General features: G+C 43.3%; 1 protein-coding gene across 6 annotated transcripts in view; it reads right to left on the bottom strand.

Annotated features, from left to right (window-relative positions):
* Macroh2a1 (macroH2A.1 histone) overlaps positions 1-20,750 on the bottom strand; it is a 64,405-nt gene that overhangs the window by 14,053 nt on the left and 29,602 nt on the right. For 2 of the 6 annotated variants that reach the window (XM_087194467.1, NM_001310235.1), the window contains 4 exon segments: positions 18,349-18,455; positions 17,741-17,938; positions 10,148-10,255; positions 2,809-2,908 (listed from right to left, as the gene is read on the bottom strand). In XM_087194467.1, coding sequence (XP_087050593.1) covers positions 2,809-2,908; positions 10,148-10,255; positions 17,741-17,938; positions 18,349-18,455 — 513 coding nt within the window. 6 annotated transcript variants of the gene reach the window in all.

Below are 20,750 nucleotides of genomic sequence, written 5' to 3'. Positions count from 1 at the left end.
CTTTAGAAGCTGTATTTAAGTCCATACTCAACACTACTCTCAGCCCCAGCATGTCTCTACGTAAAATCATATATACACATGAGTGTGAGACTACATAGGAAGCAACAGTCATAAGCCAGGCATCCAACAAGGCACTCTTGCCTATATTTCACATAATTCTCATTGTTACCAGGTAGGGAAACTGAGGGATCAAGGAGTAAGTGACTTGCCCAGGCCCCATCACCGGTAGATGGCAAGGCTAGAATTCAAGTTCTTTCTAGCTAGTGATTCTCTCTTTGGATGCCTCCTCATTGCATAGACCCTTCAGTGTGTTATTAGTTTATGGCACTGATGCCCACACTGCAAATCTGCAGCTGCAGGACTCCCCATCCCAAGTGCTGTCTTGGCCACCCTTAGCTAATGAACACTCTGGTAGTTAAGTCCACAATAGGCTGCCAGCACATCCAGTGAAAAGGGTGTGTTCTGAGCCCAGAACAGTGTTTTGAGGGCTGTCTAAGGACATTTCTTTAAAATGAGGTGGTTTTCATGTCCCTCCAGTCTGAGAACCTGGCATGTGGGAGAGCATTTGGAAAGGGTTTCCTTTGTGCACTTGAGACCATTTTCAGGAATGAGCACACTCTGACAAGGACAGAATTTGGGTGGGAGTGGCAGAGTCCTGTGCACAGGCATCTGTGCTGGACTGTTCTTCAGAGGGCACAGAAGCAGTTTCGAAGGCCACTCAGCCCACCTGGCCTTATCCTCCCTGCTGCTGAAATCTCTGTGAACCCAGTCTCCAACAAAGCTGCCTCGTGAGGTAAGAGAAAAAACAATGCTGCTGAGCCAGTTTCCAAACCAGAAGTGCCCACTATTAGTGAGCTGCACGACAGACCCTGGCTGACGGCTAGCTGTTTTTCATCAGTTCACAACCCAGGGATAGGAGGCCTCGGGATGGTCAGGACAGCTGGAAGTGTGAAATGAATGCAGCCCTGCATAGCTGTCAAAGGATCAAGCTGTCTGCGGCGGCCAACTGACCATGCACACACACACTCGGCAGCACCCAGCTAGGCATTACCTACTTCACCACCGATGTAGAAGTCATTGTTTGTCGGGTGAACGACAGCATCACTGTCGATCGAGGCAATGTCAGCCTGTACAACTTGCAACTATAACAGGTAAACAAATGTAGATCAACTGTGTTGGACCGAGACCCACGCACAGGCACATTTACTAATGCCCCAATGGCAGGGCTGGCCTACCTGGTCGAGTCCAACATATGAGCCCAAGGGGCAATCAGTCCACGCAGTGTGCGCACATGTGGATGGGAGTAAGGACAGGAGGAGGAGGAATATCAAATGTGACATGTTTAAATTAAACATTTGAATGACAAATTCAAAAAAAGAAACACAAATATGAGATCATTTCCAAAGGTTAAAAGAAATAAAACAACGAATGCCCCATTTCACTTTGCAAAAGCCTATAAAACTGGCACCCCACTGAGAAGGCTACTAAAACATGGCATCTGCTTTTAAAAAATGTAGACCATCAGGCCAACCAAAATAACATGTTTCTCCATTTAGTCTGTAGGGGTCAATTTGCAGGCTTTTGACTTCTATTCTCATAGCATTCACCATTCTGTCTACCTTCAAGAGATAGCTCTTGAAAACCAAGAAAACTAAATATATATATATATATATATGGGATTACCTTTATTTTTTCCCTCAGTAGGCACAAATACTTTTCCAGCCCTGTCTCAGTAAATCTTTCATGTGTTTCATTAGTAAAAAGTACTTTGGATAGAATCTTTACTTTTTTTTTTTTAGCTTGTGACTTTTTTAAAACATCTCTGTAAGACAGTTGGAAAGCAAGTCCAAGCAGGGCGTTTGAGCCCCAGCTCCTACATTTTTAGCCCACTGTTTATCCAGTTTATAAGAGATGGGCCCAGCCTCTGGGAATTAGCAACTCTCCCACTAAGGTATGCCGTCTTACAAAAGTGACCAAAGCTGGGGACTAAAGGCACACAAGATATGCTGTGGTCAGCATTACAGATAATGCTGCCTCTGCCAGTATCTGCATATTCTATGTCCCTGGGCAAGGCTCTACTCCTAAGAGGACTGGAGTCGTCTTGCCATAAGCTGATAGTTCCTCATATGAAAAGATGAAACCACAGAGATGGGACAACTGAAGGGCACCTCTCAGCTTATCCTGAAGTCTGCCCTCCTGAGTAGGGACTGACTCCATCATGGTTGGAAGGCAGAGTTTCCTCTATAGGAACACACTTAAGACTGCCCTGCTGTTTAATATCACTCATAAAGGTGGCATTCAGTCATCTACTGTCTTCACTGTAAAGAGAGTGAAGAAATGGCCGTGGATGGTCAGTCTGGGGCAAACCAAATTACTTGTGGATGAAAGACATCTCAGTAGTATTAATGCAGCTTGTCTTTCTTTTCATTCCTAATAAAGGCCTAAATGGAGAAACTATCATTTTGTAGTTACCTGATATTTTTCAGTAAAAATAAAGAGAGAAAACAAAAACCACATGTTTTAAAATTCCCCCCAAGTAACCAGCAGTCAGTTTGATCATTATGGAAGAGAATTTAGATGGTAATATATTTGAAATTGAGAGGAAAGTAGCCAATCACACTCAATGAAATATTAGACCATTTCCATTTGGAATTGCTTGAAGTAAATATTCAACTACCCTGAAATATCAGTCATGGATTTGTGAATTTGCCTTGACCGTTCTGAAGTCTGCATATATGAAAGCCTAAATTCTGGGTTCCATAACTTTTCATCTGACAGCTGGTGGTGCCGAACCCCATCCCCAATTACCTAGGTCATCTTTAAGGTCAATGTCAGCATTGGTAGGATTGATTATGGCCTCCACCTCAAAGCCGGCTAAATTACTGATTTCACTGTGAATAAGGTTCAGCTGAAAAGAAAAGCATGAGGTGGGAAATAACAGGAGAGCCGGCACGTTGCAGAGAAGTATGCCCTGGACATGGGTGAGGGCAGTAGGCACTTACAGTGCACTAGGCAGATGGAAATAGGGAGCTGCTGGCTAACATGAATCCATTTCAAACAGAAGATTCCAGTGCCGCATGGGGTGCTGAAAGGAAGCAAGCTAGGCAGTGTTCAGAACCTGTGGGGTTACGCTTAGGCCAAAAGGGAAGCACAAGCCACGCTGGACTCGGGGATCAGCTTTCCTTTAGAAAACTTGTGACCTGGGGACCAAAGTAAAGCTGTTGTCAGGACCCAGAATCAGAAACCTCAGTATGGAGGGGCAGTGGTGGTACATATTGACTGTCTTCATCCTTGGGCACCAGGCCAGGGCATAAGTCCTACCTGACGGGTAGTAGCTCTAGTAGCTCTGCCCCTGTCTTCCAAGTGGCTGTAGGTCTTTAAGTCTGTCCCCATCACTGTGACTGCTGGCTGTCTGACTCCCCTGCCTTGCTCAGGGTAGTAAGTATTGGTAGTAGTCTGTTGCTTACTAAAGTCTAATTTTATGTGCCCATTAGTCAAATAATTTGTGCTGAAGTTCTGGTAAAATCCAGCAAGAAAACAGCAATTCTTCAGAAAGACAATGTATCTTTGAAACATTTTTCACCTTACTGGTTATGCTATGCTGAGGCCCAATGGGTAGCTTAAGAGGACTTTGCTTGAATTCTGTATCTACTCAACCAGCTGGCTTCTTCTGAAAAGCTGACTGTCCTCCCCAAACTGTTGGTCTGTTGCCACGGCAACCCTCACCTCTAAGCAAGAGAGGAGTTCTGGATTCTGCTGTCTCGGGGAGTACTCTTCCTTTTCTTAATGTCCCAGTGCCTGCATGTGCACACTCTCTTTTAATGAAGTCTCTCATTCTTCAGTGACATAAATCATAAATTCCTAATAGCTGCAACAGAGCAACACCTAAGCAGCCCCCAGAGGAGCTGGGACCCCAAACCCAGGATCATTCAGGCTGGGAGAGTGGCTGTGGCCTGCAGGGCAGGAGCCATTGTCCCAGTGCACTCTTACAGAAGTTGTGTACAGACACTGGGCAGGCAGGCTCCTGGCAACTGAGCTTCAAGTTGCTTAATTTCTGGGGCCAAATATTTTGTCAAAAAGAAAACTAAACAAAAAACCTGATAAACTATAATCATGAGAAACATAAACCCACATATCTGATTGTTGTAAGTGGCTATATTCTCAAAAGAGAGACCTTCTAAGACTAAAAGTCATTCTTTGGGAGAAAGCAGTTGTAGAAATAAATTTGGCCATACAGCCGAGGACTCTGGCCAGGCCTTGCCAGGGAGGTAGCTCTCATATTTAGCTAAAAACTCAGAAGAGGAACCTGTTTTCTACATTTGAACTTTCTGGGTTTTAGGTCCTAGCACTGCAGTGATTTAAGGGCTTATGCACATCCCCAAAGCTGAAGGAAGCCCATTGGGGATCTCAGAGTGAGGCTACCAGCAGCTCAGGGCCCTGACGCCAGGACAAAAGCACAGAAAAGAGCCAACCAGCACAGGGCCAGGTCCTGATTGCCACCATCAGGGAGAAAAGTTGTGTGTGAGCGCCTGCCTATGGGCCTTAGGGTAAGCCAAGTGGGTGCTCAGGATTTACAACAAGGTGAAGGGTTTGACTGTATTGTTTAGTACTGCACTGGACTCTGAGAAAATGCTATTTAAAAAGGCTCAAACTAAGCTGATATAGGGCCAGGGATTTAGCTCAGTGGTTTCGCCGCCTGCTGCGCAAGCACAAAGACCCAAGTTCGATCCCCGGTACCAAAACCCCAAAAAAACCTAAGGTGATATTCCCTGGCCCCCCGCCCCACCAAAAAAAAAAGCCCCATACTATGTGAAGAGGCAGGAAGTTGGTGAGGAAGGCAAAGGAGAGCAAAGAAATGCTTGCATGGTTGGGCATGGATTGGTATACATTTCAGTACACATCTACAAGATTCCTTTTTTGTTGAAAAACCATATATGTTCTGTTTTCCCTCAATTGCAGATTTTTGGGGTTTATACTCAGCTAAGTACCTCACTGAAAATGCAGCTATTTTATGGGCCCTGATTCAAATAGACAGGAACAGCCCCAGTGGCCTGCCTCTGACTGTACTGAGGAGAACCATTCCTCTGTCCAGGGGAATGGACTCTTGGGGGAAAAACTGTGTCCTGGCTTTGATGCAGTGAGGAATATCTACAAACAGAACTCAGTTTCTTGGAAAAATCCCAGCTCTCACTTGACTCATTCATTACCTTCCCTTCTGACCAGAGGCAGCCCCACTCTTGGAAGCAGACTACCATACCTTAGGCAGCTATTACTGTTTAGCACTGGGTATTTCTAGCCAATCAAGTGCTGTTTTACCCTCTCACCTACATGTAAGGATGAAGGCTAGAGTTGGGATTATCTAACTATGCTATGTGAAAGGGCTCAGATGATGTTTTTAAATTGTAGGGCTGAGCCACAAAATAATTTTGCTGCTATAAAATATATGAATGTATAAATTTTTTTTAAAAGCCTCTGAACCAGTAAGTACATTTGGGATGGGCAGGGGGTTGGGGAGGGAAGAAGATAAATTGGTTCAGGCACTTTGGAAGGACAGATAGGTAATTTACTTGGCTTAGGCAGGGTGGACATACGAGCAGAGGCCAAAAGTGAGATGATCATAAATAGTAACTGTCCTAGACAGGAAAGAAAACCTGTGAGCACAAAGTGCAAATAGGCCACAGCCACATATACACAAGTCTGGAAAGGATCCTACAGTCCAGCTGATCACATGTGAATAGGAATGCTAAGGCAAAACAAATGCCAAGTCATACGAAGTCTCCTCTCAGCCAAAGGGCATATGGTCACATGAACATGGCAGAGGATCACATGGCGGAGGTATATGTGGATCGCAATCGGGTTGATGGGGAACTGTAAAAACTGCCAAGAATAGTCTGATTTGCCAGGAAGAGGACTATCATTAGTGGTTTCAGTATTTGAATAAGGTGATTACTTCTTTGTCTTATTATTTGGAAAGATAGAAAACTTAAGTTTTAAACCACAACGTGGAATTTAGAGCAACTATAAAGGCTGCTGGGCACTGGAGACAGTGACCACAAAGGATTGCTAAATAAGAGCAGAAGGGCATCCCTTTGGTGAAGAGTTGGGAGAAAGGGACTTAGCCCAGAAAACTTCAAGATCTTTTCTGCCAGCTGATCATTCATTCTCAAGTGGTTTGGCTGTGGCGAGTCTCTGATGACTGCTGTACCCCAGCCTTTCCTATAGTGGTTAACAATGAACATAAAATATCCTCAGATATAACTCTGAGGTGAAATGAATATCCCTTATAGCAGGGCAAATGGAAGTGACATAGCTCAGAAGCTGGGTCCTGGGCCTGGCTTAACCAGGTCTTATCTGGCCACAAGGCTGGCACCCACCATGGAGAGCTGGTCAGGAGGCAGTTTGTCACCAATGACAGGAAAAAAACCAATAGCCTGGAGCTACTGAATGGACATGTAACCTGCCTTGACCTGACCTCCTTGGCTAAAGGAAATAGTACAAGCCTTTAGAAAAAAAACTATGATAAATTCAATTTTAGGAAATCCACGTGACTGTTAAAGATTAAGTGATATGTTGGATCTGGCTATAATCCTTAAATTTTGGTGTCCCTCATAAAGGACAAATAAGTAAGCCTGGCTGGCCTCATTTCCCTGTGCTTGCCACCTAAAATGTAATTTTCCTTTCCTCCATGTCTACTTCTACTAATGGGGAAGAAAAGGGAGGGATCTTCCACAGAAACCCTTCTAGATTTCTCATGAGAAGCATACTTTCCCTGGGGCCCACTCTGGGGCTCACTCTTGCCCTCACATCTGTGGTATGTTGCCTACCCTGGATGCATCCCCAGCCTGAATTCCTACAGAAGTCTTGGATCTGGCAGGGGCCCAAGGTGGATTTCTGGCTAGAAAGTGACTCAGAAAGATAAAGACATGTGTGGGCACTGCAGGAGGCCAGGAGCTGAGCTGTTCTATTTGGCTCCAACACCTTCCTGATCTGCCTCAGAAGGCAGTCATAAACCAGAGTAGTGAAAAGAGGTGAATGACTCCTCCCTAAATGCTGGCTCAGAGCTCTCTTTTCCCTTCAGTGTGTTCCAGCCCCAGGGGAATGGGGACTCTAGTACCCCATACCTGCCTGCCTCTAATGGTCTCTGTTGCTGGGGCCAGAATCTTGACCACATGGGAGAGAGAAGGAGACTCATCCACACACTTAGACTGCCTTCCTAATTGCTTCAAAGAACACTGACTCCATCAAGAAACCTGAAGCATTTACTACCATTGAGAGAGATTTATAGATATATACATTGGAAGTTTTTTTTTTTTGGAAATAAAACCATTAGGTTTTGAAACTTATGAAAAAAACGCTGCAAATCTTGGTTGAAGCTCGAACCAAAAATCATTTTAGCTGATTCAGATTCACAGCACTGTTTTCTTTTTAAAAACAATTCAGTGATGTGTGTGAACATTAGGTAAAATCATACAGTAATGAGGGCGATTACTCCTGAGACTACAGCCTGTGAAATATATCATTAACAACAACAATTACATCCTAGGCTCCTAAGGCCTTGCCATTTCCTCCTGTGAGTAGCTTAGCAACCATGCCTTACAGGGCAGCAAGCACAATATCACCTTTCTCCAGCCCCGCCTGCTCATAATATTCAAGCATAGGTTTCCTTGTCCCAGATGGAAAAGATTCACAGAGCACAGGGTGCCATACAGTCATCATTCTAATGTACCCGTTTTCAAACATTTCCTAAAATCCAAATCAAAATTAATGTCTGTAAAAATATTTTAAATATACTTTTATGTACAATTTTATATGTGTCACTTTATGACACTTACCTGCTTTGCACCATATGCTATGCTTTTCACCTGACATTAATAACCAATAAAGGGCCTGAAAGTGCTATTTCAAAATAATGCTCTGAAATATAAATGTTCACTCCATCTCACGTTGCAGGGCACAGGGTTCCAGAAACAACAATAGTACTCAGCTTCTAATCTAGGCTGCCTTGAAATGCTCTTATTCTGTGAAGCTACACTGGAGAAGAAGTGGTTTCCTCTCCTAAAAAGTGTCTGCAGTGTGGGATTCTGGGGACCTCTTCCTGGGTGCATGAATCCTGACTCATTATGCTGCAAGCACATTTAACAGGAAGGGGAGATTCATGGTAGCTAAGAGAACAGACTGAAAGATAGGACAGAAGGCTGGCTGGAATGTCTGGGTCAGCACTCAGCTCCCTCTCTAATAGCTGACCACTTTCCACTGGCTGCAGCTCAAGCAATCCTCACCAAAAGTCAAGCTACCAAACGGTCACATTAGTTGCACTGTCCATCCCACTGCTTTCATTCTCATTAGATGATATATCTGTAAATTATTGTCAATACTTTTCTATGGAGTTTTGGACCCTCTCGCCCAACCCTGAGTGAGGTACAGTCAATATTAGCCCATCAAGTGGCCTAAGACAGGAATGCCTAGAAGGAAGGAAAGCTGCAGGAGCCAGCAAGGTGTCAGCATCCTTAATAGGGTTCCCAACCACAGAGTCCAGACAGTGACCTGATCCCATTTTTATGAAGTACAGCATAACAGAAAGGGTATGTACATGGTTTGTACATGGGGATTTGTGTACCCTAGTGCTAATATTTGGAACTATGAAAGTTCACCCAGCCAAGGAGTGTGAGCTCTGATCTGAGGCTCGCTCTGGGTTGCCAGCTAGAGGAAAAAAGAACAAAAGGAGGGGAGAGGCCAGGCCAAGGTGCCCAAGGGTACCTGGGGGCAGGAATAAAAGTGGCCTATGGGCTGCACTGTTCCACCTGCTTAATAGGCTTCCAAGTCCTGGTGAATGAGTGTTAGAGATTTTCTTTCTCCAATACTGGAACTTGAACTGGCCTTCCCACTAAGCTATGTCCCCAACTCCTGCTTTTTAACAATTTTTTTCATTAAAAAAATTTTTTTTACTTTGAAAGAATGTTTAAGTCACTAAATTTCCAAGGCTGAGCTCATATTTGCAATCTTCCTGTCTATACAGGCTCATATTAGGGATCTGGAAAAACTGAAGATAGTCCTAAGTGGTGGGAGTTTTTCAGATGCAATTTGGATGACAGGTACACTAACTTCCAGTCTACCACCTATAGGACATGTTCAGGTGTGAAAGTAGACTCACATGGTTGCCTTCACTGCTAGGTTGAATTTTTTTAATAAAAAAAAAAAAATACTTTCAAAGCCCCAGACCTTAAGATGACAACTAGAGCTGCTTTTTTCCTATAGAAAACTGCACATGAAATACAGATAATGGTTATAAAATGTAAACAGCAATGGTTAGATTCTGGAACAGAGTCAACACAGGAATTGCATCATGAGAAACTGAGTGCAATTAGTGACAGGAAGAGGGAGGGCTTGGGGGAGATCTTGCGATGGTGTGAGCAAGAGAGTCATGTCACTGTGATGCAAAAGAAAATTGACAGTGAGGAGCTAAAAATGATGCAGCTTCTGAATCATATTGCTATCATCTTTAAATTTACATGGAAGGTCAAATTCAGTCTTTTCATTTTTAAAATTAGAATAAAAAATTAAGCTTAATTGTCTTTCTCCTCATCCCCATTTTTTGGTGTTAACAGAGAAATATTAACTCATCTTAAAAGCCTTTGCATCATTTTTATTTTCAATAAAAGTGAATCATCTTTTACAAAACCATGGTGTCCTGGCAAAGTTGCATCACTGGGATGGCTGAAAATATATTGCCCATGGTTAAAAACAAACAAACAATTGGCTTAAAGAGTCATCTGGTAGTTCACTGAAGAAACCCCTGGTGCACCCATTAGTATACTTGAAAACAATCCCAACCCCTGGGGATCAGATCTGGGGGCTCTACCTTCAATGCCCACCAGAACAGGGGGCTGCCAGCTAGATCTTTCCCTTTGCACAACTTGTGGTAACTGATGACCAGGTTATCCCACAGAAGTGGCTCCTTCCCCGATCTGCCATGGGAGCCTCCGGCCTTCTTTACCACTATCTGCCCTTCACTCCTCCGCCCTCTCTAGGACCACTCTCAAAGTCCCCTGCTGCTCTGTCCACCCACTGGACCAGGAATGGCCCCTAGGACCCCCCTACCTTCCAGTCCCTCCCAAGGCTCTGAAGTGGGCTGAAGCCATCCGCTTACCTTTTGGCCAAGGAAAAGGCTCTTGGTGGAGAGGACTGTGAAGCCATCAGCCGGTGTGCCCTCAGTCGTGCTATCAGCACTGGCTGCCTTGCTGACTTCTCCCTGTTTCTTCTTGGACAAACAGAAGAGTCAGAATGTTGGCTGCATGGGCAGGAGCCACATAAGGCTGGGCTTGGTTAACAAAGAGGCAGCTTGCAGGCCTTTCCTGTGATACTCAAGAGAACACAGGAAGCTAAAGTACAACTAGCTCTGATTTAGAACAGAGCCATTTTCATAAATTCAAACAAGTAAATGTCTTTTCAAGTGTCTTTCAAGATACCTGCACATTATTCAAGTTCAAGAAAAAAAACCTTTTAGTTCACTAGTTCTTAAAAAGTTAAAGCAAACCAAGGACCCAACCCTACAATCACCACCACCCAGGAGAGGTCCTTGTCCATTTTCCTTCATAAAGGCAGCTGTGGAGAAGGTGTACATAGTGGCTGTTAGTGTTCCCACCCCAAAGTGGCATGGGTCTTTGGCATGCTGTTGTGATTTCCCCCCACTGTCAGACATTCAGACACAAACATATGTGCCTTAAACTTTGCAAGGGCCCGGGTGCAGGGTGGTGTAGGGGAGAGCATATGTGGCACTGGAAATTTTAAATCAATCTCCAGACCCTTATTTTTTTTCAAGTACTTTCTCCTACACCTGATGGGGTGGAGGTCGTAGGCTGGGATCCCTCCATAGCCACCCTGTTTCCACATCCCAGAGTGAACACTGGTTGTGTACAACACCCTCAGGAGGGCCCATGATTTTTGCATATTTCTGTTAAAGATGAAGCCTGCACTACAACAAATGGATATTTGGCTCATTTAGGGATGTTGTGCATTCAGATATACTGTAGAGGGAGGATAATGGGAACAATGGTGATTTTTTTGTTTAGACATTTCATCTTTTCTCTTCCCCTAATTATCAAAAAGTATATTACTCCTGTGGGAGGGCCCAGTGGAAAAAAATTAAGAAAGAAAGAGTATATTAATACAGATGTCCATGCCTTCCTGAAAAATAAGCCTCGACAATAAAGTCAGAGCAAGACTTGTGCACTTCCTACTTGCCTTGTTAGTATTCAGATTCATTAACATTAGCATATTAACGATTTTACTTACATGGAAAAATAATATCTAATTTGGTGATTGCCTTAACAATAAAGACTGCTTTGCTAATTTTCTATAAACAAGCTACTAAATCTGAAGGTCCAGGGTTTTGATATAAATAAGACAAAAAGCATTTTACCAAGAAATATGATACTGGCAAAGATACATTAAGATTATCACTATTTTTATTTCGAATACTTTCAGATAACAAGTTTGACATCATAAAAGAGAAACATGTAAAACAAGAATTCTTGGAAAGGCCTATTAAACTTTCCTTGATAAATTTTCCAGGAACCAAGATGGAAATGTTGGCTTAAACAGCCTTGCACAGTCAGGTATTTTTAAATCCTCATTTTCAAAACAGAAGAAATATCTGTTTGGGTTAATAACTGAGAGACCACTGAAAAACAGACCAAAGTTTAGTTAATAGTGGGGTACCAATGCTTAGTTGTGACTATATGTACCATCATTTGTAAAATGTTAATAGGGAAACTGAAAGATATTCAAAAACTTTCTGCACGATCTCCGTAATCCTTCTATAAATCTAAAAACTGTTACAAAATGTTTATCAAATTAATGAAAGATTACTATATGAATATTGACATATATCAGAGTACATGGGACTGAGGAGTGCTATAACAAAAAACTTTGTACATTTCCATTTAATTCCTTTAATGAACAGATTTTCCAGGCACTTAACATCTATAAACAGAATGCTTACCCTTGTCTCATTTTAAGCAAAAGATACTGAACTGGGAAAAAATATAAACTCTACCCATCCCAAAACACTTTTTTAAATGAAAATTTACTTTTTCCTGAATACTTATTAAAATTTGTAATCCATTTGTTGATCTGATCAAGTGTATATTCTTAACTATCTAATCCTGTGGAATCCATATCATTTAGTGCTTTTGCAAGAGGTCACAATAAATTTTTTCAAAATAAATTGGAATTTATATACATTATTTGTATAGCAGAAATCAAAATGCTATAAGAATGTACTACAGTAGAATGAAACAATGTGGAGCAAATGAAAGGGAAATAATTTAGAAAGAAATAATATAAATTTTCCAACTATCAAAAAAGAAATTTTTGTGTATTAGTTAAATGGATGTGTAACAAGTCAGTGTTTAGATTCCACTGGATACATTTAAACAGATGAGAAAACTATTTTTAAACGTTAGTATTTACAGCCTACCAAAAATTACATCCTTTGCAGCTATTTCAATTTATTAAGAAAAAGATAGCTGTTAAATTTTAAATGTGTATGATACAAGGATTTTAAAAATTCTTTTAGGAGGTACACAAGCAAACCACTGCTCTACTCTGTGCAAAGCAACACCCTGCATACAGGAGGTACTCAGGGGCCAGGGATGTAGCTCAGTGGCACTGTGCCTGCCTGGCAAGCTCAAGGTCCTGAGTTCAATCCCTGGTACCGCAAAAACAAAACAGGAGGTTCTCAGTATTTGCTCAGGAATGTGATGAACATGTAACCACCAGGGAATAAGCAGAAAAGAATTTAGTGCTTTTAATAAGAAGTGAGAAACACCTCAATAACGGTGAATGTTTTAGAGCTTTCAATGATACATACAACCCGCTGCAGCATGCATGCCATAGGTTTGCCACCACTGTGCCTAGTTGATAGGGTTTCAGGTGTCTGGCAGAGCTCTGAAAGTGGGGACAGGGAGACATTCAAGAATACTGTGCCTGATACAAACCAGCAACCACTTATGCAGCAAGTTCTTAGGCTTAAGCTGCAATGATGCTGGTAAGTCTCAGCGGTGGTTCACTAAAGCTATTGGCCCACTCACCTGCAGAACAGAGGGACTTCTGACAAGGAAGTGGTCCATGGTCACAGGACATACAAGTAGTATGTGTGAACTCTGAAGTTCTGCATTTGAATCCTGGCTCTGATAGCTGTGTGATGTTAGGAAAACTTTTCACCTTTCCTAAACCTTAGATTTCTCATCTGGAAAAGGACATTAAGGCCAGGGAACTAAGCTGGGTGTGATGGTGCATACCTGTAATCCGAGCACTAGAGGCAGAGGCAGGTGGACTGTCGTGAGTTCGAGGCCAGCCTGGGCAACACAGTGAGTTCAAGGACTGCCTGAACTATTAGTGAGATCCTGTCTCAATCCTCCCCCACCCCAAATGACTGGAGAACTCCTGATTAAATGTGTGGTTGTGACAGTGAAGGCAGTACTGTAAAGCATTGTAGAAAGAAAACAAGCCATTTAATCTTAGTGCTCTGTAGCCTGTCTACTTGCAAAGAACTTCCATCTCCTCTATTGAAGGTTCCCACCCCATGAGGTATTAGGGGTAATTAAGCTCAGCACAGTTGTCCTGTAAGACACTACTGCATTCAAATCATAACAGTGTCTAAGTTCTTCATAAAGCCCATTGCCTGAATTTATCTTCCCCCTTGCCCAGAGTGAGGGGATGGGGTGGGCTCATCAAACTCCAAATCAACTGGCTTTTTAGAATTTTATATTGTTGTATAAATGCAAAAGTACCTCATATTGGACATGCATCCAGCTTTGTTTCTAGCAGTAAAAAATTCTAGCAGGGCAGAGTCAGCCTGCAGAAGAATCTGTTGAACTGAGTGTCCAAAAAAGATTTACGTGAAACGGTCAACCCAAGTTCACCTTTGCCTTGCCTATGCAGATGTCTGAACCATGTGATGCTTCATTAAAAGGCCAGAAGAATTTTTGTCAGGATGGCATTTTCTCAAGAAAACCAATTCCTTTCTTTGGGACCCCCTACCAGAACACTAATAAATATGCAATTTAAATTTTTATTCCTCAGAATAGAGATGCTCTACCAAAATAATCTTGGGTTTTTACCATATTTTTATGATCCATGAGGGATGGTCCTCATACAGGGCTGGGGTAAGGCTTAGGGATGCTATAGGGTTGTGTTTGAAAACCCCCAGGTCATTTTTTGTTCAAATTGTTGGCAAAAACTATCTTCTTAGAAATTCCCTAAAGATTATCCTATGTTTCTTAGTAAACACTCTGCTGGGGTCTTAACCCCAGGGATTTAGGTGGAATTGTTTCCCTGAGCCTTAGGTATTTTATCATTTGAAAACCTTATACTGAGAAGAGCTCCCAGGCGTCCCCCACTGCCAAAGGTGACCATGCTACAGAAATATCAGGGACCCCATAGGCAAGGCCTGTTGAGTTCTCTCTGGGAAGAGCCAAGCAAACTCCCGCTTCTAGATCATTTGGCAGTCCTCTGCCAAGAACCCTCTGCTCCCAAAAACTTGAACAATCCAATACCTTACTCTGTCAGGTCACTTTACAAGATAGTCTATTATGTAAAATAACACTGCCTATACCAGCACTCCCATTGATTTTTGTCACAGAACTTACTCTCTCCCACCTATAATTTACCTGCCCCTCACTGAGTACTTGGGGAGGGCCAGGACTTTGTGTTCATTGCCAAACTTCCTCTACTGATGTAGTAGCTAGTGTGTGTAGACTCAAATACTTGTCAAATGAATGTTTTCTTCTTTAAGCAACTCAGTATCACATGTTAAAATAATAAGGTAGCATTTGAAATTTCTCAATGGAGTTAAATGCCCTATAAGTGAATTATAGGGGTCAAAGTTAAAAATACACTCACTCTGCTGAGCAAATTCACTTTGAAGACAGAGACTGTGGTGGGAGCAAGAAGTTATTTAGTGTATACTCTTTTGTACTGTCCAAACTCTTAACCAGATTACCTATGTAAAAATATTACACAATGTGCATAGTCACTGAATTCTAAGGCTGGAATGAACCCTGTTATTTTATGGGGTAGGGGTAGACTGAGGCACAGAGATGGGAACAGACTTGCCTAAGGCCACCCAAGTAGGAAGAAGGAGCCCTAGGGCACAGCCAGGACTCTGGACTCTCAGTGTCCCATGGCCCAAAAGGGTTTGTTGCCTTCTCTGTTTCCACCACAGCTGACTCAGCTGTCACGAGATTTTCAAAACCTTCAAATTACATAGAATTGAGGGGGAGCACAATTTGGAATTCGTGTTGACACTTGAAAAATACCAACTCCCTTTTACTACAAGTGCTTTAGCATGTTACTAAGGCTTTCCCTGCATGTCCCTGAAAAGGTTATTTTCAGAAAACTCCACTTAAACCTAGAGATGTAGTTCTCTGCTATTTCTGGGAGCTGACATCACAATTTACATTAAACAAATGTTTTGAAAATTAGCTGTTCACGGTTCCAATTTCAGCTTCCCCTAGGGTTTAATGTTAGCCAAATACTTATACAGTAAGCAGACAATGTGTTTTATTGTGTGGAAGTAAAACAGACCACCATCACAGGCTTCCTGCTTTTGTAATCAAGGGAAAAGTTGAGTGTTCAAGTGATTATTGGCATATGGTTATTAGAAACACTGAGTTCCAAATATAGCTACTAGGAGCTAAAAACATATACTCCCTATATTTCAAGTCCAAAAGGAAAGACAAATTGGAAAGTTCAGAAAGTCATAGCGCAAAATCTACTAGGGGAAGACTAGGGTCACCAGGGAACAAGGCTCAGCCTGGGTTGCCGGCATGCTGGGGTCTCACAGATGTGCTCAAATATCACAGGCAGTGTGTGTTGAAAGAAAGCAGTGGCTTGGGACATAGCCAAAGGAGGACCAAGCCAGGAGCACAGTTCTGCCCCTGCTGGTCTCCAGCACCAAGTGCAAAGGACTCAGACCTCACCTGATGGGCAGACAGGACTCAAAAGTCTGTTTTCAAGAGATTATAGGTTTGGCATCTCTGTGTCTTTGTGAAAAAAGAGACAAGAAAAAAAAAGTGAAAATAGAAGGAAAAAATGGAAACAAAGCTTCTGTACATAGGGAGGCGAGGGATCTCAGGGGAGGGGATGGGATAAAATAAAATTTATTTTTAAAAAATAAATAAAAATAAAAGGGTTGCACTAGTACTTTGCCTCACCTTCCCTCCTCTGTCCCTTTCCCAACTGCAAATGTTGGAAGGGGGAAAGGAACAGTTCAATCCACTAATTTTATAGTTAGCAGGAATGAGTAACCGAGCATTCTGTGAAGTCCCTGCCTGGTTACCCCAGCCTCCTCCAGGACCCGTGAGTGGGGTGAAATGCAAGCGTCTGGAAATAACACAGGGCAGCTCTTCAAGATCAGGTTTCTTTCTGCAAGAGCTGGGAGAGACTCTGTGCCTGGGGTGGGTGGTGTGTTGGCAAGAGGAATTTAGATTTCATTTTCAGGAGAGTCTTTTTTGCACCCAGGCGGCCACGCAAGGACATATAGCCTCTTCACCTCAACTAAAAAAGTGTGAACAGAGGGAAAAGGTGAGATGTCAAAGAAACTGTCCCCACCTGGAATGAAAGCCAGGCTTTAAGGAGGGGCTACTGGGAGGAGCTCAGCTCAGCTGGTCAGCTGGAGCCTATCTTCAGAAGATATCCCCACTATCCGAGCCAGGGAAGGCGGGGGGGTAGATCTGGGTTCCTGTAGGAAGAACTTCCTGATGCTGCATCATTAGAGTGCACAGACCCTTCCAGGACTTCTTACAAAACAGAGAGGTCACCTTCTGCTACAGGTGACGTCCTCCTGGTCGGAGACCAGAAGGAAGAATGCTTAGGGGGTGCCTCAAGGGAGGGCAGCCTCAATTTCAACTTTATTAAAGACCAGGCTTTAATTACATGGTCCCTTCTTTGCTGGCTCCAAAGACTATGACAACAGCTGAAAGGCCAGGAAGCAGCAAGAAAGTAACAAAAACCATGGGGTTCCAGTTACCTCGTGGTCTCTTGCTGGTTCTCAGATAGATGAGCAGGGTGCTATACCCTTGTGCTGTGAGGCTAATACTTGGGATGTGCTGGCCTTCCTCACTGAACATGACATTGGTCACCCTGATGAGGGGGTTCCCCTCACCACAAAAAACATCAGCATTAGAATCTTTGCCTTCAGTCCAACTTAGGCCCTGAAGGAAGCATCTAAATGATGTATCTATTTTCCTGCTAGAACAGAAGCTACTATTCTAAAAGGAAGTCAGTGGACTGCTCCTATTGGAGCATGCTCTAAGGATAACACGGAGCAATGGCAACATAATGGGAGTTCTGCAATTGAGCACCAGGGTACCATGCACCGGCCCCTCTGAGTAGGACTGGATGGTGACTATCCTGTGGCACAGGGAAGCCTTCTCTCACAGGCATATGCCTGTCCTTGGGAGGCTGGCACAGGGGCTGTCCTACCCTGGGGCTATAATGCCACATCATCCATCTCCCTTACCCACTGAGGGTTCTGGCCTCCTACATGTCCAGACTCAGGGGGACCCTCGTGATTGGCCACTTCAGCTGAACTAGTCCATTTGACCAGCTCCACACCTTCTTTCCTCAGCCCACTGGTGGGATAAGCCCTGGGCGGGGCCGCTTAGGGGTCCCTATGACCCATTTATCTGCACCTCACCCTGCCCCATCCTACATATATCCCTGCTAGGTCACATACCTTGGATTTTCGAGCCCCTTTCTTTCCTCCTGCTTTCTTAGACACCGGCTTCTTCTGGGATGGAGACTTGGCCTTTTTGGCTGGGGGTGGTGTGATGATGGCTTCCAACTTTCCTTTGGATCCTCGCTTCTTTGCTAGCAACTCAGGGTGGATGTTCGGTAACACTCCTCCACTGGCTATGGTGACTCCTTTTAGCAGCTTGTAGGAAAACCAAAGGAGCAGATAGTCAGACTGCCTGCCTTGATCCTGACCTTCAAGAGGTCATCCCTGCTTGTATGTGCTCTTGGTTGTTATTGGTATAGCTCCTGCTTCCATGGTACCTACAAGGGTGCTGGCAGGACTCAGGTCCACCACACAGGGATTAAGTCCTCCGAGTCCCTCAGTGGAATGCAATTTACATCATGTCCTTTCTCCAGAGAGAGCCAAATACCTTGTTCATCCCATCCCACCCCAACTCCCAGTGAGGCCTTCAGGAAAAACTGCCAAGGGAGGTAGTGTAGTTGCTTTTTGCCAGCCAGCCAACCACTACAGCTTGGCGAACTGTTCTGCTTCTTGGGTGGTCTGACGGAATGCTCCAGTGTCTGGGGGTGGAAGGGAGAGTCCTATACCTGATTCAACTCCTCATCATTGGCCACAGCCAGCAAGATGTGCCGAGGTGTGACCCGTCCCTTCTTATTGTCTCTTGCTGCGTTGCCAGCCAGCTCCAGGATCTCCGCTGTGGAGGCAGAAAAGAGCATGTGGTCATATCAGAGCATCAGAACGTGGCACGTGTCCCCAATCTTCCCATTCACAGTGCTTCCTGCGGCCAATCATGGAGGTGTTCAAAGGCCAAGATGAATGAGACCTAGGAGGTCCCTGATCAAATCCATTTGTTTCTGGAGAGAAAAGAACTGAGGCTAGGAAAGAAGAGACAAGGGGCAGGTCACTCAGTAAATAAAGGGTGGAGAGCTCTGAGCCCAGCTTCAGCTCCCATCTCCTAGAAAGGGCTGCCCGGTACCAGTGCTGGGGGTGTGGGCACAATTAACCTCACATAGGCAGCAGTGTGGCCTGTGTCTCCAGTAATGAATCTTGAGTTTGCAGGGCTCAAGAGGAGGGCCTTGAGAAACCTCTGCTGCTCGAATCAAACTTGAATGCCTACACATTTGGATTCAAAACTAGAAGGACATGACTAGACTCTCTACAAAGTCAATGTTATAGCAACATAAAACAAAAGTGGTAGGGGCACTATAACTTAAAAAGGCCACAGAGGCATAAAAGCCAAATACAATGTGTCACTCCATCATAGGATCCTCCAAGTAATTCTGAAGATAGCTGAGGAGGTTTGCGTATGAATTGGGTATCAGACACTGGGAAATTAATGTTCTTAAGTGTGGTAATGATAGTGCCAATCTTTAGGGGAACATCCTTGCTCTTAAAACTCACATCAAAGAACTAAGGGTAAAGCATTTTGATGTCTGTCCATAGAGCAAAGCAAATGTGGCAAAATGTTAACAGTTGTTAAATCTAAATCTAACTGTGTAAGAGTTTTCCTCTTTCAGGAAGTCCTGTCATCTATAATGTGGATGAACCTGGACTTTACAGACCTTAAGTGCAATGTCTAAGTGAAATAAGCCAGGCACAGAAAGACAAATATAACGTGAAATCTAAGTCACTGAGCTCACAGAAGTAGAGAACAGAAAGTGATCACCAGAGGCCAGGGGTGAGGGTGGGTAAGGAAAGCAGAAATGTTGGTCAAAAGATACAAAGTTTTAGCCATCTATTGCACAGAATGGTGATTATAGCTAATAATAAAAGAATAGATTTCACGTCTTCAATACCAAGAAGCAGGTAATGGATATGTTGATTACCTTGATTTACTTATACCTCTATGTATAAAAAAGTAAACTGTACCCTATAGTTATGATTGTCAATTCAAAATAATGAAAGTTTTTCAAAATTGTGTTTTATCAGCATTCTGTATGTGTGAAATTTAAAATTAAAAGTATGAGGAGAAAAAAAAAAGAGTATGACCCTGACTTGAGCTGGTGCTAAAAGTTTATTAACCTGCCCTTTGGGACATAGCATAGATTTACCAAAGCTCGGAAGATGGGAATTAGGAACGCCCTTTGACAAGCTATATTTTTCTCCTTGGCAATAAAATTCTCTTGGTAACCTCTCAGTCTCATCTCCATCTCATTTTATTAATGAGGTAAACAGATTACCTCAGAGTTCATCTTATATCACTTTATCCTGTTCATACTATGGCCCTGCCTGTGACGTCCTTCTGGGCCATTCTCTGGGCCCAACTCAAGTTTGACCTCCTCTTGATATATAAGAATTTCTAATATTCTACTTATGTTGTAAACACTAGATTTTTCCAGCAAAGTCAGCACTCAGAATCATCATGAAATACCTAGGGACACAATGCTAGCTCCATGAAAATTATGTTTGAAATTTACAATATTACATCGTACGTACATTTTCAAGTGGTACTAACAGCTGAAATCCATGTTTTTAAAAAAGGCTATACGTCATGTGTGTAAAGCTGAAAAGCCATCTGGCTGCTTATGAACACTCTCATACTGGGATGGAGAAAAATCAGTCAAACTTGAAACAGGTTTCCCGCCTTAATCCAGGAGTTCATTTGCTCCATAATCATTACCTTGAGACACACAGTACTGTGTTTGGTGGGAGGGACAGAGAGGCACCGAGGTCCATCTTTTCAGCATTAAGCCAGCAAGGAGATCCTGCAGGGCTGCATGTGCCTCTGCTACAGAGAATGCCACAGAGTGCCTGAGCTGGGCTTTCCCCATATGAGAGCCACCAGTGCCAAGCAGGGAGGCTGGCTAGTACTTAAAGGAAACAACTGGTGGAAAGGCTGAACTTTCCCATCTTTACCTATCAATCTTACAAGCCTGACCTCTGTCAGTGTTACAGTGTGGTTTGCCAACTGGGGGAAAGACAGCCATCTGGCAGTTTCACTAAAGCTCCCGTATAACTGAATTCTGTAGTGTGTCTCAATTACCAACAG

The sequence above is a fragment of the Heterocephalus glaber genome, unplaced genomic scaffold, assembly GCF_053883595.1.
Source record: "Heterocephalus glaber isolate CG9 unplaced genomic scaffold, H.glaber_assembly_v1.0 deba00001606, whole genome shotgun sequence".
Lineage (NCBI taxonomy): Eukaryota > Metazoa > Chordata > Mammalia > Rodentia > Bathyergidae > Heterocephalus > Heterocephalus glaber.
The sequence above is the reverse complement of the archived record's forward strand: the minus strand, read 5'-3'. Positions and strand labels throughout refer to the sequence as shown.